The 16,870-nt window shown below is 50.7% G+C and overlaps 1 protein-coding gene across 1 annotated transcript in view; it reads right to left on the bottom strand.

Annotated features, from left to right (window-relative positions):
• Nucleotides 1-4,523: 4,523 nt before the first annotated feature.
• PLB1 (phospholipase B1) overlaps nt 4,524-16,870 on the bottom strand; it is a 99,801-nt gene continuing 87,454 nt past the window's right edge. Inside the window, exons 52-58 of the mRNA XM_035000531.1 lie at nt 16,640-16,705; nt 16,092-16,186; nt 14,797-14,878; nt 13,742-13,846; nt 13,188-13,283; nt 6,518-6,592; nt 4,524-5,045 (exon numbers count right to left, since the gene is read on the bottom strand). Coding sequence (XP_034856422.1) covers nt 4,842-5,045; nt 6,518-6,592; nt 13,188-13,283; nt 13,742-13,846; nt 14,797-14,878; nt 16,092-16,186; nt 16,640-16,705 — 723 coding nt within the window. The 3' untranslated portion in view covers nt 4,524-4,841. The remainder of the gene's footprint in view (nt 5,046-6,517; nt 6,593-13,187; nt 13,284-13,741; nt 13,847-14,796; nt 14,879-16,091; nt 16,187-16,639; nt 16,706-16,870) is intronic.

Raw genomic sequence — 16,870 nt, 5'->3', positions numbered from 1 at the left:
CTTTGGGAACTGTCACCTAGAGATGAGATTACTGGCTTATCCGTTCCCACTTGCTCAACTTTACTAGGTTTTTATAAGATACCCTTAGGTTTGATATATTTTCTCTTAATTTTTTAAAAATTTGTTTTCTCTTAAAGAGTCATTCCTTTTTTTAATTTTTAAAAAGTGAAAAATGCAATTTTCATACAACTATAGGATGAGCACATGTCAAAAACTTTAACTCAGTAATTAATGAGGGAATCCTTAGGGTGGTTAAGCCTGGTTCAAGGGAGAATCTGAGGGCTGGAGATTTACATTGTTGGTCACAGGAATGCTGAAAGGATGTTGCTAATATACAAAACTGGTTAATGTCTGATAGGGTGATAAAACTGTAATCTTTTTTTTATCAGTGAGAAATCCACCAGTCAACAGAACTTCATCGTGTGTGGGCTCTAATCAAATAGTAAACAGCAAAGTCAACCACAGATAACTAAATATTTCTTAGATGAGTTTGGTAATAACATCGACAGGTCACTTTTCTGTCTTCTTTCCAAGTTTGGGATATTTTTTCTTAAAAATACTGTACTTTGCTTCCAAGTCTTAGGATCTAAAGGAGAATGTATTAAAGTGTTTTGTTAACTGTAAAGAGCCAAATATATTTTCGTTGTTATGGTGGTTTTACAAAGCCCCTTGAATAAACTATTAGAATGAATGCTGATATGGGAAGGGAGTTAATTATTGAATACCTATTTTTTGAACTATTAGGGTTTTTGTTTTGTTTTGGTTTTTGTTTTAAAGATTATTTAGAGCATGAGCAAGCATGAGCAGGGGGAGCAGAGGGAGAGGGAGAAGCAGACTCCCCGCTGAGCAGGGAGCCCCATGTGGGACTCCATCCTAGGACCGAGATCATGACCTGAGCCGGAGGTCAGGTCTCTCCCAGTGAGAGAGGGAGAACCAACTGAACCACCCAGGTGCCCCTTAAACTATTGTTTTTAATCTAATTTCATTCTTAAAAAAAGACGTGAAAACACACAGAATCTGCTTTAGTTAGCTCTGTAAGATGGGGATAATAGTTACGCCTACCTCATTGGGCTGTTGTAAGAATTATTGAGCAATACAGACTGACTACTAAAAACAGTGCCTGGCATACAGTAAATTCACAAGAAATGTTGGTTTACTGAGTGTTTGATCTGTTATTTAAATACTTCTACTGGAGTTTATTTTTCTTTAATACCAATATATTCAATTCCTAGAAATTCTATTGGTTCTTAGTTTCTGCCTTTTTTAAAAAAAAAAAAATGCCTTATTCTGGTCTGATGTTTTAAATTCCTTTGCCTTTAATCTTCTAAACATGCTTATGGTCTTTCTTCAACACTACTGTTACGTAAAATGTCCAGTTGTTGTGTCTACAGCTTCTCACGGCCCTTGTTTGTTCATTTTTTTTTCTAATTAAAAGATTTGCTCACTGCTGTTAACTCCACACATCCTTTAGCAAAATAAATCTTAGCCCCTACAGTTAATTTTTAAAATCCTAGATTATTAACTGGAAACGGCTGACTTCTTCAGACCAGTTGGAAACAGAGAAACTCATTGTGTCCTCATAGCCTTGGGAAGATTCTACCCTGCCTGTCTAGGTTTTTATTTTACAGCACATTTATTTGCAACTTGGCCTACTTCACTTCTAGAATCACCTGTTTTATGTTTCCAGGCTATTTCCCCACGCTGGACACCCGTATTCATTTGGATGGACGTCCACTATGTAATGCAAGTGGAGCTCTGGGCCAGTTAGCGCTTCCCTGAGTCTGGGTTTTCTCCTCTGTGCAAAGAGGATAATGGGGATGTGCAGTTTAATTACCGTGCGCTGTGGAGCCTGTCGTAGTGTAAGCACCCTGTCAGCTTTTACTGGTATTGTTTTTCTTTGTACGACTCTTTTGTACAAATCCAATGCAGCCTGATAGTACGACCATTCCAACAGTTGAGTCACCATGAGCTCCTTGCCCTCTCCGTGGTATCCCCTAATCTGGCTGTGTCTGGCTCCACCATCTTGTTTTTCTGGCTTGCTTGTGGTCCCCTGTGCACACCATGCTTGGTTGCCTCTCCACGCAGATGGAGTTTGCCTGGTCTCAACAACTCCGCTCTTGGCGGCCTCTGGCCAAGTCCTCTCACCATCCTTCAGAGCTCAGGGCTCCCTGTGCTTTATGAAGAAGGCTTTTGACCAAGTTTAATCCACACTGATCTCTTTTGAATTCGAAACCCTCTGTGGAGAGCACCATGGAGCACAGCGTTCTCAGGATTTGGTGGCTTCATTCATGGCGTGGCTCTGGGTGTCCACCTAACTAGATTGACTATTTTCCCAGAGGAAAGGAACATGGCACGCATCCAATGTATGTATGTTACCGCCAGGTACAAGTAGCAACTCTCACATATTTTAAAACGTTGGCTTTTTAGTATGTATTTAGGCGGAATTTGGGGCCTGGCTTATGCTTGGGTCTTTTTTTTTTTTTTTAAGATTTTATTTATTTGACAGAGAGAGACACAGCGAGAGAGGGAACACAAGCAGGGGGAGTGGGAGAGGGAGAAGCAGGCTTCCCACTAAGCAGGGAGCCCGATGCGGGGCTCAATCCCAGGACCCTAAGATCATGACCTGAGCCGAAGGCAGACGCTTAAGGACTGAGCGACCCAGGCGCCCGTGTCTCTTTGTTTCTGCCAAGTGTTTCCTCGGTCACCAGGCTGGGATCACTTTTTTTTTTTTTTTTTTTGGTTAATTTTTCAGACTGGGGGCTCCTGGATTACTCAGGTAGCATACATAAGTTCCAACCCAAGTGAGGATAGACTTGTGGTTATGAATTCCAGGATTCTTTGAGGTGGGAGCTACTGAAGTAATGAAAACTTGAGGAATAAGAAAATAAAAAAGGGCATAGTGGTGTTGGACTCTTGGAATTAGTGGGTTATCTTTGCTGTTAACTGTGGTAAGCCAGGGCGCCTGGGTGGCTCAGTTGGTTAAGCGACTGCCTTCGGCTCAGGTCATGATCCTGGAGTCCCGGGATCGAGTCCCGCATCGGGCTACCTGCTCAGCAGGGAGTCTTCTTCTCCCTCTCCTGCTCCTCCCTCTTGTGCTCCCTCTCTCTCTCATTTTCTCTCTCAAATAAATAAAATCTTTAAAAACAAACAAACAAACAAACAAAAACTGGTAAGCCAGGAGCACAAGCTGGGATGCGGCAGGTCTTTAGGACACATATAATTCAGTCACTATGTTTTTTGGTCCATAGGAAGAATTGGGGGCAGGTATACTGTTCCCATGGTACAGGAACAGAAATTGAAGCCCAAAGGAACACTGGGCCTGGATCTAGGTTCTCTGGGGACTCCGCTCTGCTTTCCAAAGAGATAAGATGATGGAGGGAAGGCAGGCAGTCTTCACTGGTACATTCCTGCCCAATTCCCAAACCCATCTCTGGACCTCTGCACTTCCCTGACAACCTGGATCCTATCTCAACTCTTCACAGAGGAGAAACCAATCCCCTTTTATATGTGCACTATTTTAGAGTTGCCGAGCATTTTTGTAGATGTTTGTTTTCCAGCAGTGCTGTGAGGCAAGCAAAATGAGTACTCTGATTCCAGTTTTATAGATGAGATATCTGAGAAACTGGGGCTCCGGCTGGCGATGGGGTTTGCTCTGAAGGCCACACATTGAAATGGTATGTCTGGGTTTTCTAACTCCTGCTCTTTGTCATCCCAAGCTTTGGGATCAGAGAGGTACTTAGAATGCAGATGATCATGGAGTCTCTTTTGGTTTTTATTGAGGCAAAATTCACAGGACCTGCAATTTGCTATTTTAGAGTGAACAATTTGGTGGCATTTAGTGCATTCACAATGTTGTGCAACTAACACGTCTATTTTTCCTCACTCCTTTCCTGGGATTTTTGTGCGCAATGAGAGAGAATCTGTGTAAGACATCCAGTTCAGGGCCTTGCTCAGGGCCTTGGGCCCTCACAGGGGCTCAATGAATGTAGCCTGGATTACTGGACTCTCTCTAGCAAGCGCTCCAATTCTGGTAGTGTAGAAAGAGGAATTCTTTCTTGAAGTTAGCACTTTGAGAAAATCAGGTTGCAGATAAATGAAGTATTCAGGGCCCAATCCCCTTTTTTTTTTTTTTAAGACATTTCAAAATTTCTCTCTTCCAGATAACCTTCCTCAAGGAACTCCTCCTAGTCTTGGAGTGATCAGACACCTTTACCTACCAATGCACCAGAACAGAAATGCACCGTGTCGTGCAGTTTCTTGTTTCTTTGTAGGAGTTTGTCTTAGCCAGGCTGTGACATGGTACCTTGGAGGTACCATGATGTTTCACATTGTCCTGGGTACAAAACAGCTGTGTCAAAGCTAGGTGTTGGATTATATTTGAATGGTGGTCAGCCAGCTCCAATAATCTAGCCACCACCTGGTGGCCAGCATTTTCCCCATCTTTTAATTAGTGGGTTCGGTGACTGAGGATCTGCTCCTTGGGTGCCGGGCTGGAGCCTGATCGAGGCCGGTCTGTGCTCTGGTTGACCATCACTTGGGCAGCTCTGGCTGACACAGGACACAAAGGGCTCCAGCTCCCACACCTGCATCGCACAACAGATGGAAAGCGAGCGCTTCAATAAGGCTGACCCAAGAATAGAATGGCTTTGGCCTTTATTTAAATTTGGCAATTCTAGGAGCGTAGGCCCCAGGCCCCAAGGAGTCGTGACTGTCCCTTTGGCTTCCGATGTCGCCAGGCGTTGAAGCAAATGCTCTCTGCGGTGCCCAAGGTGGCTGAGGTAGAGGGCTGGTGAGGAGTGAGGCGGGGGCATTTAGGATGAGCACCGCGCCTGGCGGGAGGCCTAGAAGCTCATAGTGTTCAGGCTCACTGGAAGATTTTCCTGCTGGCGACCTCTTACGACTCTCCAGACCATCATGGTGCCAACCCCAAGGACAAGGCCGCCTCCTGCTGCCACTGGCACGGCCCAGTTCAGCACGTTGGGGCCCGCTTCAGCCTGGTCTTGGAGGAGCTGACTGTTCCTCAGGGTGTGGAGGTAAGGGCTCTCCTGTGGAGGCGGAGGAGAGGGTCAGGGGTTAAGGACCTCAGAAAACCATCCATCTGCTCACCTTAGGCTTGCATAGGCCCTATCCCAGCGATGGTGCGATAAACTTGCACATCTTCACAGCTCACCCGTTAGTAAGAAAGGGTCAGCTCCCCAGACAAGGCCCGCAATTGCCAGGTCTGTGCCTTCTTCATCTACACTGTGCCCAAACCTTCTGAACGAGGATGGGTCTCCAAAGTGGCCAATACCCCACTATAACCTCCTTTTGGCTTCTCACCAGCATCCCCTCTCCTGTCAACCTGATTTTGAAGTGAGATTGGGAATGGATAGGCAACCAAAGGAAGAGAGTCCTGGGGGCTGCAAAGCCCCCACCTCTGTCTTCTCTAGGCCACCACTGGACAGCTGTCCCCATCCTCCGACCTCAGGAGTGCCCGGGAGCAGGATGACAGTCAGTGTGGAAGGACAGCTGGGCCTGTAGTAGGTTAGAGAACCGAGCAGGAGGGGGCCCGGAGAGGAGATGTTCAGGCCTGCCTCCCTGGATTCTCTCCTTCCTCTGTGAACACGAGCGTGGAGCTGGGAGAGTGACGAAGGGTTCAGATGTGGCCACTCTCTCTGTCCTGTCAGCCAGTAGGCCATGTTCAGAAACAATCACATCCCAAAGGAGCCTGGGGCGTGTCTTTTGAGGGGTGTAAACAGAAAAGAGACCAACACAGGTGTGTTCGGGGGGCAGCAGTAGGGTGAGGGAAGGGAACAGTAGCCCGGGGAGGGGGGCCGCCCCCGGTCCTTGAAGGATGTGGCAATCTCCCATAGGCAGAGATGGGGATGAGCCTCCAGAAAGCACAGACCTGGCAATTGCGGGCCTTGTCTGGGGAGCTGACCCTTTCTTCAGGGACAGGCATGTCTAAGGTCGTAGAGGAAGCTGGGCCTCCCCTCTGGATGCTCCAGTGAGCAGCTAGAACCAGGGCAGGGTTTCCAGCAGCCTCGGTAAGGCTAGAGTGACTGTCCGTGCAGGCCGCATGGTGCCTGGCAGCAGTTACAGGCTGGTCAGGGAAGGGAGGGACGACCGGGGGAGCATGTTGGGAGCATGGTCAGCAGTCTGGGTGAGAGCAGTGAGGGAAGAGAGAATGTGCAGGGAAGGGAGGAAGAAGAGCACAGGTCCCCAGAACAGGCATGGTGTCTTATTTCTCTCTGTACAACGCCCCCCCCCCAACCTAACCACTGCCCATTCATCCGTCTCCCCTGAGTCCCTCTTCCATGGACTGTTGCTTTCTCCCTCCTACACCCTGAGGAGCTGTGAAGTCTCAGGGACCAGGAGGAGTGGTGAGATTTGAGAATGGTGGCAGCGAACAAAGGTGAGTGATGATACAGCTCCCAGGGACCTCCTTGGTGCCTTCTGGTTTGGGGGACCACCCCATTCCCCCAAGCATCTGTTTCACACTAGACAGGACAGGCAGGAGGTTAGGACGTTTACTCACAGGAGAGGGGCACTTGAGTTTGGTTCGGCTGTGGGTGAAGTTGTTGGAGGTTGTCTTCTGGCCCACCGGCTCCAGCTGAAGAGAGAAAGGAAACCAGGATTTCCTCCACAGTGGCCGAGACCTCCCTGTCGGAGGAGGATCTCCACCTGACCCCCTCTCTCTACCAGCGTGGGTTATAACGCAATAAACGCAAGATCCACGGCAGATGCCTCGCTGCCGGACCTGACTTCTGACTCAGAAGGGGCAGGTCAGAGTCCATCAGGCAGGGCGGGACCCTGAGTCTGCCCTGGCTTGACCAAGGAGGACACAGGCCCAGCGCAGTGACTTCGTGCAAGGGCCTGGCCCAGAACCTCCATTTCCTGCTTCCCTTCGGCATGGCTGTGATCACACACCCTGCGTTTGCAATTTTATAAAATGCTGATAATCCTATTTACCAACTTCAAGTGTATGGGGCTAGTTGGTTTCAGAAAAACTTTAACAACTTACTGGTTACTCTACCTGGCTTGTCAACCTCAAGAAATTTTTCTCACTTGAGCTACTTTGTATGTTTTTCACACAGATGTAGAGGTTTACTCAGAACATCCCTGGAGCAATTGTTGTTCAGAGAGGTTCTGCTTCATACTTGTAGTCCTGAGACCCTCTGAGAATGAGCTAGAAGCTGCTGTACACCCCTTCCCAGCATCTTTAGCCAACAGCCTGCCCCCTGACATGCGGCCAGCCCAGAGAAGGGTAGGCCCCTGGCACTGACTGTGTAGGTTCTGCCCTTAGAATCTGCTTCCTTGCCCAGTCCTGAGCCCCTCTGCTCCTGACCCCCAGGTACTGCCTACGAGGGAGGTAAAAGGATGCTATGCCAGCTACCGACCACACCTTGCCTGTGATCTCGCTTTCCGTTGTCCTGGCTGCTCTGGCCCTGAGAGAGACCCCGTGGTGACTGGCAGAGCACAGTGGACACATCCCCTGGGGTCCAGACTCTGCTGCTGAGAGCTGTTCGTGCTAGGCGGGCTCCCGAGCTGCCCAACCACCCATATTTGGCTGTTGCGAGCATCAGATGAGAAATGACGCCGAGCAGGAGGTGGTTTACTTATGTGTCGTTTCTACTTGCTTAGAGCTGAGGAAGCACAAGCTTCTTGTAATGGAACGACCACCGAGTGACCATATAGATGCTCAAGGTCAGGTTGGCTGATTCCCTGACATTCCAGGAACCGGGAACTAAGTGGTACAGAAGAAGGTAAGGATCACATCGTGGGTTTGAGGACTGCGTCGGGTTCTCCCTTTCTCCTGGCTCCGTGTCATCCGTGCACAGTCTCCCAGCGTCCTCCCTGAGCCCGCGTCCCCTCCAGCTACCTTCACAACCCCTCCCTGTGCCTCTAGGAAGACTCATTTGTGGTCACTGGCCGCACTTCCTGACCTCCCGTTCCAATGCCCACTCCAGTCAGACTTCAGTCTCCATCACTTGACTGAAGTTCTGGTCAAGGTCACTATGACCTCCATCTCACCAGACTCAATGCTCACTTTGTGGTCTTCATCTTGCTTGACTTTTCAGCAACATTTGTCAAAGTTGATGCATCCCTCTTGAAACGCTCACCCATCTGGGCTCCCGGAACAGGGCACTCTTCTCTCCTGCCCACCTCCCCACTCCCCCTCCCCTTCTCATCCATCACTGAGGTCAGAGGTTGGAATGAAGGCCCTGGGGCTTGGTGGTAGGTCCCAGCTCTTTCCCACCTACTCTCCTCTAGGAGCTCCTCGTGGATCCCATGGCCTCGAATACCTCCTCCCATTGATGAGCCTCACATTTTTTTTCCTTAAATCTCCATTCCTGACCCTGTCTCTGAGCTTCAGCTCATAGATTCAACAGCTTACTTGATGCCTCGAGGTAGAGTTCCAGAAAGTGGTTCACACTTACCGTGGCCAAAAGAGAACTTTTTTTTTTTTTCCCCTCAAGCTTATTTCTCTCCAGCACCTCAACCATCCACCCAATTTTCTTGACCCCAAATGGAGGAGTCATCTCTTGTTCCTTTTAATTTAAATTCTAGTTAATATACAGTGGAATATTAGTTTCAGGGGTACAATATAGTGATTCAACACTTACATACAATATCAGGTGCTCATTACAAGTACACTCCTTCATCCCCATCACCTAGTTAACCCATCCCCCCACCCACCTCCTTCTCGTCTTTGTTCCTCTTCTAACCTCCTCCATCAGCCAGTCCAAAAACAGATCTCAACTCTGACCCTTTCTCTCCTTCTCCACTGTCATCACCCTGGGCCCATCCACCTTCATCTCTCACCTGGGCTCCTGGTCTAATTTCACTCTTCCTTCCTTCTAGTCCAGGGCTACATGGCAGCCAGTGGGCAAACCAGATCCTCTGGCTTCCCTGTTGGAAGCCATCCAAGGACCTGGCCCTGCTCTCGCTCACCTCTCTGACCTTGCTCACCTCCCTCCAGTTACACTGGCCCTTCTGTTGCTCAGACACTTCAAACTCATTCCTGACTCCAGGCCCGCACAGGTCCTATTTCTTCTGCCTGGAACACTCTGGCCCTAGACCTCTGCATGCCTGGCAGGCTCCTGACATTCAGTTCTCAACTCACAGGTCACTTGTCAGAGACGCCTCCCTCTCCCCCACCATTACTCTGGCGCATTCCCTCCCTCCCTCCCTCCTTCCCTCCTTCCCTCCCTCTGTTTCTCTTTCTTTTCTCTTTCTTTCCCCTGAATGTGGTCAGAAAGTCTTAGTGACTTGTTGAGTTTTCTCTGTCCTTTCCCCGTGAGTGCAAGGATGTTCTTTTCCCCAGCACCTGGGGTAGTCCCCTCTGCATAGTGATGCTCAATAAATAGTTGTTGAGGGAGCGCGTGGATGGACTAGAGTCAGAGTCCTGAGTGGAGCAGCTCAGGCAAGAAGGCCTGGGGCTGGCCCCAGGAAATGAAGTTGTTTTACTGAGAACCCACCTTTCCTAAGGCTGATACTGCAGATACCAACGATGTGGCAAATAACAGGGCTGGGGCAGGGAGCAGGGGCGGGCCTCTGGTTTGTTCTGGGGATTCAGGGAAGGCTTCCTGTAGGAGCTAGCACCTGAGTTGAGTGGTGAGGTGGCTATGAGTTAGGAGAAGAAGATTGGAAGGACAGTGCACGATAAGGGGATGAGCAAGAGCCAACACACAGACGCATGAGATACCATGGGTGGTGCGGGAAACCGCACTCCTTACCAGACTGCCCCACTGCCAGTCAGAGGGGGGTGGGAGTGACTGCTGGAGAGGTTAACTGGGGCCAAGTCTCCGAAGGCCTGGTGTGCTGTGCTAAGGGACCTGGCCTTTCCCCTTCGGGGAGGGGCAGGCCTTGGAAGTTTGGTCGGATTTTCATTTACACAGATTCCTGGGGCTGCCCTATGGCAAAGAGATCTAAGGCAGTGGTTTGCAAATCCTGTATAATATCACTGGGGAGCTTCTGAAACCTGCTGAACCCAGGTGCTACCCCAGACTAATCCAGAATTTTGGGGGATGAGGTCCCGGCACTAGTGTTTTGTTTGGGTTATTGTTTCCAAGTCAACTTTTTATTGAAGCTAGCATACATTTAGAAACCAGTATAAATCACAGGCGAACAGTTGATAAATTGTGGTAAAATGAATGAACAGTAAACGGCATCTAGATCAAGGTACAGAATATTACCAGCACTCAGCATCCCTCCCACCCTCTTCCAGTACTCTCCTTCCCCTGCCCTCCCCCCAAAGACCATATATTAATTTGCTTGTTTTTGAAATTATAGACATAGTTGCATGTGGCTGAAGTTTACTTCTTCTCAGTGCTGGGAGGCAGTCCATTGCATGAACGTGCCACATTTTGATTATCCATTCTATTGGTGCACATTTGGGGGAGCTTCCTGCCTGGGGATTGTGAATGGTGCTGCTGTGAAAATTCCTGCATGCATCTTTTGGTAAGCCTACGTGTGTGTTTCTGTTGGGGATATACCTAGGGATGGGATCGCTGGGTCACAGGGAATCCAGATGTTCAGCCATCGTGGCTAGGCCAAACTGGTTGCCGGTATTAATGTTCTCCAGATTAGTCTAACCTCTGGCCAGAGTTGAGCACTGCTGTTCTAATGGTGGTGGTAAGCCCAGTGCCAGGGACACCAGGTAGGAGGCTCGCGTGGTCACCCGGCACCTGGGGAGATGCAGAGGTTGGAGGACTGCAAGATTTCTAGGGAAGAGGGAGCAGGGGCCCGTGGGGGAATAGCGTCAGAAAAAGAAGGAAAAAGGAAGAGGAAAACGCTCCCTCGTGCCGCTGGTGTTTCTGGTGTTGCTTTTGCAAAGGTCTCCGGAGGCGGCACAATCTGCTGAGCAGAGGTACGGGAGATGAAATAGGCTAAAAGTGGGTCTGTTGCCGCAGGAGGGTAGCCTGTGAGCATCGGCCAAAGCCTGCAGACGCCACATCATCGGACTCTCAGAGTGAGACGTGAACTCACTGGTTACATATGTGCTGACCGGGGTGGGGGCGGGGAGGCCGGCTGGTGCTGCGGCCAGGGCACTGGGGGATTTGACGTGGGTTCTAATCCCTGCTCGGCCTCCAACTGACTGTGTGCTTCCTCTCCCTGTATGCTAGTAACAGAGCATTCTGGCTTAATGACCTGCCAGATCTCCTCTAGTTCTACTGGCCATTATATATGTCACTCTAGGGGGTCACCAGAAGGAGAAGGTCTGAAAAGTTGGCATGATGTAATGGGTTTATATCTGAGATGGTTTTGGATGAAAACATGGGACTATGTAATTACTTCCCTAAATTATACAGCACAGGACAAGACACTCTTAGATGATTTCAGTTTAGTTTTGCTTTGTTTTTTAAAATTAGGGGCAGGGCTAGGACACTGGTGGCTGGGAGCCCTGGACAGGCCGGTGGTGTTACCAAGATGACTCCACGGCTGTGCTCACCTTTTTGTTTTCCTACCTGCTCCCCTCCCACTTGCCCTTATGTATAACAAGCCTCTCGCCTGGGCCAATGGGGAGAACCACTGAGCTGCTTTGGAAGAGGCAGCCAGAACTGTGTTGTTAATTACTGCAGAAAGAGACCAGCAGGCCCAATGTATTCAAGTCCTCGGTCTGGCCATCGTGCCCCAGAGAACTCCCAGAGCACCTGGGCATTATGCAGGCTGGGGGTGCCACCAGGTAGGAAGACCACCCATCCCCTGATGGAAATGCTGGGAAGGAAAGGCGGAGCGGCTGAGCATTCCTGGCCCTTGTTAGAATCTGTGGATTCCCCTGAGATCTCGGGGGGACAAATGGGACTGTGCACAGATACCCACTCTTTGGGGGGTGGGTTTTAAAAGGAATGAAGTCATGGGACTCCATCAGTAGAGGACAACTGGACTTCAAAATTGCTCTCAGGAATGATATTGTGCAAACTTTGGTGAACAAGATTCCTGTGGAGGTTGGGTGGGAGGGAACTCAACGATGTTTTGACTGAAGTTCCGAGTTCTGGGCTGACAGAGTGTGACGAAACCTTTAGGAGTGGGCAGAATGTGGCGTCAACAAGGGAAACAAAGGGAGAAGGAAGGCTGAGTCTGTGATTAACTGGGCCAAGGACGGAACCTATTGGCATGCTGCTGGGGAAGAGGAGGTGGTGTGGCTAAGGGGCGGGCAGTGCTGGGTGAGGCTGCAGGTGTGGGGATATCTGCACAAGGGAATCCTGGCAGAGAGGCAGCCAGCGCGAAACTGCAGTAAAAGCAAGAGTGTGGATTTGTTTGGTCACCATGGGAGAAATGGGGGAATGCAGGTTGGGGTGGGGATTGGGTTACCCGCTGAGCCAAGATCAAAAGAAGCCACTGGATTGGAAAGGCATTTCGTTTGCTCTGCGCAACAGGACACAGCTATTGGGGTCACTGGTCAAGCTCTGTTCCAGCAGAGCGGGTTGTAGAGGAGTGGCCAGCCCGCAGAGGCAAGGCACAAGGCCAGGCGGCCCTGGGGCCCCTCGATATGTGAATTTCCTAAGGTCCCAATCATCCCCGTCAGAAAGGTCTGGAATAGGTGGACAGCCTGGGAAACAGGCTGGGTGGCTCTTTTCTTTTTGATGCTTAAATAATCATCGGGAGGGTGCCTGGGTGGCTCAGTTGGTTGAGCGACTGCCTTTGGCTCCTGGAGTCCCGGGATCGGGTCCCGCATCGGGCTCCCTGCTCAGCAGGGAGTCTGCTTCTCCCTCTGACCCTCCTCCCTCTCATGCTCTCTGTCTCTCATTCTCTCTCTCGCAAATAAATCTTAAAAAAAAAAATTATAAAAAAAAATCATCGGGAATGTGTTGAGATTAGGGTAATGGGGGCTGGCATTCTCTGAATGCTAATGATCGTGTTGGGTGCTGCGTATATGGTACCTTGATTTTCTGAGATCTGTGTCATTTGCATTGTTTTTTATGGATATTGATACAGAGGACCAAAGAGCATTTGCTCAAGGTCACACAGGAAGGGGTTGAAGCTGATTTCATCCAGTTTATCTGATTACAAAATTATCCCTGCCCGCCCCCATACTGGGAAATTGCTCAAATAATCGAATCTGTCAGGACAAAGAAGTTGTGGCACCATTTTGAGCTTTGGGCAGAAAGGAGCTCTGTCTGCCAGGTTTTTTGTTTTGGGCAGTGGTCAACACCCTCGGGTGGTCCCCTTTGACACAGCCCAGGGGGCACTTAGGCACTCACCATGTTGTTCCAGAGCGCGATGGCCATCTCGGCATGACCACGTTCTGAGAAGTGGAAACAGTCCTCGGAGAAGAAGGTGAGGTCAGCGCTCCCTCTCTGTGACCAAAGGCAAAGGGATTACGTTCCTGTGGAAAAAGGTACCGCCCCCCCCCGCCCCCCACAGGTGTCCTCGGCATCATTCAATTCTGCTGCCACCTGGCTCAGAGATTGGTGGAGAAACTCCCCAATTTTGGAACTTTTAAAAAGACCTGAATTGTAGCCACCCACAGTCCATCCCTTTTCCTTCCACGTCCCTGCCCTAATAGATGACTTTCCATTCTATCCCAATCTAGCAAATAGCAGGGCCAGGCCTGGGGAGCTTGGTCACTGATAATTTTCTCCTTTTCTTTCCAGGTATATCTAAGTTCCAATAATATTAGGGAAAAAAAAAAGCAAAATCTTTCTTAGGAGCCCTCTTGGGGCCATATCGTCAGAAAAAGCTCCGGTGCAGAAGGAAGTACATCTCCTAAGAAGAGCCCCTCCACACGCGCCTCCCAGAAATTCCCGCAGCTTACGCTGTTCAGGGGGACGAGAGTGTTTTGGAAGAAAGGCTGCACAACCACGGCGAAGTCCTCACGCTGCAGGTACTGGGGCTTGTAGGACAACCTGGAGATGCCGCTCTGTGGAGGGGGGAGATGTTCCTCAACCCTCCTGGCAGGGCTGGCCAGACGAGCTCTAGTCCTGCGGCCTTGGGTTGGCTGTGATGCGCCGCCCCCCTCCCCCAGCCAGAGGCGACTTCAAGGAACACTCTAGTGCACATGCATGTGCTCACGTTGTCTGCGCCCAGGCATGAGCACCACCTGTTCTGAAGTCTCTCTGAGTCTGGGTCGGAACCTCTGATCAGACTGTGTGGGCCAAAGGCCTCCCCCAGTCTCACTGCATGAAGAGCTGAATTAGAACATGGGGTTCTGGTTCAGATCCAGCTCTAATGGGGATCATTTCAACACCAGCTCCCCGAAATGCCTGTGCACTTGGGGGATGAAGGTCCATGTCAAAGGGTTAGATGTGCTTCTCCTCAACAATCCATCTGGAAAAATGAGGATGTAAGAAAACATGAGAACCATCTAGGGCTTCAGGGTCCATGAAGGTAGACGGAAGCCAATAGGGGGAGATACCTGAGGGTCAAGTTTCTTCAGGGGAGGCTTCTCAGAAGCGGCGAGAAGACCTGCCCTGTGCGTGAGGTGGAGAAGTTGCAGAAGGGCTGGGGAGGGCATGTCAAGGGGGGACAGCCTGAGCAGAGGCGGACACAGAATTGAATTGGGGATGGAGGTAAGCAGGGCTAAGCCTTATGTTCTGAGGGAGGGGGAGCCCAAGGGGGCCGTGGACACTTCCCCTCCCTCCTCTGGGTGAGAGATGGTGCCCAGCACATGCCAGGGCTGGGAGGCAGGGCTTCTCCCACCTTCCCCTCAGAGATTTCTCCCTCCCTGGCTTGGTGTTCTTTTCACCTGGAGAAATCTTTCAGGGGCTGTGATCTGCCTTTAGGGAGCAGCCTTGTTCTCAGCAAACCCCTGCTCTCCAGGAGTAGAGGGGGCCCCCAGCTGGGATAGGAGGGGGAGGGGTGCAGCTTCACCTGGAAGTTCCAGTTCACTTGCTTCAGTTCCTGCAGCTCCAGGGGATTCTCCTGGGAACATCTGAGGCAGGTACAGTTGCTCCTGTGGAGAGGCACCCGGGTGGCTGACCCCCGCACCCCCCCACACACAGCCTGGGTGACTCCTGGCCCCACGTCACAGACTGTAATTCAAGGGCACTAGGGGTAGCAGGTGCTTGTTTAAAGAGAAGGTGGGAGAGTTGGCACCTGATATCTGGGTCCCCTTGCCACCTGGTTGTTCCTGCCCCAGCCCGGGTCTTCCTCTAGGGAAGGGCTGGAGTTTTGGAAAGACAGCCATGATAACCTTATCTTTCTTCTTCCCGGTCCTGAGACCTCCCAGCTCTACCTCCAGCAGCTCAGGACTTCCCCTCAGGGCTCCAGAGTGGGGAGTCTCTTGGGAAGCTGGGGAGTGTCGACCAGTTTGAGACACACGGAGAAGGTAGAATGTAAGGCCTGAAGCCTCTGGAGGAGCCCTTCCCACCTCCCAGCTATTAGCTGTTCCACCTGGCGCCCAAAAAGAATGGGAACCAGCTGGTCACCTTGCCAGCAAATCCATTTGACCCCAGCTAGGACTCCTCAGCCCCCTGTAGAATCTTTTCTCCCAAAGCAATGATCACAGGAAGTCTGGGTGACCCTCTGGCCTCAGAGGATGGCAATTTCCTGCCAGGGTCACAGCTGAGCTTTAATAAGTTCCAGCCCCCAACAGAAATTAGTCTCTTGTACAACAGACCTTAGCGCTGAGCCTGGCTTTCAAGGATGTTATAAAAGCTACTCTTGACTGAGAGCCTGCCCCACAGGGCCCAAGCACATTACATACATTTCTTCTAGACCTCACTACTTTGCAAGATTTTACAGATGAAGAGTAAGAGGCCCAGAGAGGTTATGGAGTTTGTGCACGATCTCACAGCTCCTAAAGGGCAGAGCCAGCTACAGATGGACAGCTGTCTTGGAAGCGCCTTGCCCGGTGCTGCCTCTCAAACACCGAGCAGTCACTGGAGTTTGGAATCACAGACCATGCTGGGCGCTTTAAGGATCATTGGTCTGTGTCTCTCGCTTTGCGGCCAAGCAACCGGGGGTCCAGAGAAATAAAGTGACTTGCATACAGTAGGCAGTCAATACTTTAGAGGTATTTCCAAGTGATTTTTCTAGCCCCTGGTGCATCGCTGATGTCTTTCCTCGGGACAGGATCGTCTGGGTCGGCCTGCACTGGTGTCCTCGGGTAGTGTCTGTGAGCCCCGCTCTCCCCAGGGGCCCTCGTCCTGGGACTGTGTACTTACTGAGCAGCCAGGGGCGGGTCACATTTCCCACCTTGGCCCTGGTGTAGGCCAGCCAACTCCATGACCTCCACCACGTTGATGAAAGCCCTTGGAAGCTGTGGGGAGCAGAGGGATGGGCTGCGTTAGTCCCCAGGCAGGTGTGGGGGATGCTGGTTACTACTGGAAGAACCTAGGGGCTCATCTACAATCTAACTTCCTCTGCCCCAGTTTTGCCAATAAAGAAACTGAGGCACAAACAGGGGATGTGACTTGTATTCTCTCAATCTTAAGGGCCCACTTCATAGCTTGGGAAGCTGAGACAGAAGTCACTTGTCCCAAATCCCATTGCTAGCAAGCCACCCTGCCTGGCTACAGACTAGCCATTACTTGGCCACCAAACAATACAGTCTGATTCACTTAGAATTTCCTTTGCAGAGGAGCTTGGTATCTGCCCCCCTCCCTTGCCTCCCCTCCAGGTGTCTGCTTAGCATGGATCTCCCTGAACACAGCTTGCCTAGATGCACACCGTGAGGGTGGAGACCCAGAAACCTGCAGCTGCTCTTCCCTACCTCCTCATAGAAGATGTCCAGGGCCTGTTGGATATGCTGAATGTACTCTCCAGCTGAGGGGGCCTCCTGTGAAGAGAGAAGGGGGTTCCTGTCAGCTCCAGGGTTCTACTCTGAGGGTAGCGGTCTGGTGACCAGCACAGGAGGGCCTGGGGGTGGTGGTACAGAGGGGCTAGCATGGTACTGGACAGGCTGAGAAGCCCAGCCCTTGTTGCTGGGGGACACAAGTCTTCC

This window comes from Mirounga leonina, unplaced genomic scaffold, assembly GCF_011800145.1.
Source record: "Mirounga leonina isolate KUSES-001 unplaced genomic scaffold, KU_Mleo_1.0 Mir_125, whole genome shotgun sequence".
NCBI classification, from domain to species: Eukaryota; Metazoa; Chordata; class Mammalia; order Carnivora; family Phocidae; genus Mirounga; species Mirounga leonina.
This window is presented reverse-complemented; position numbering and strand designations above follow the sequence as displayed.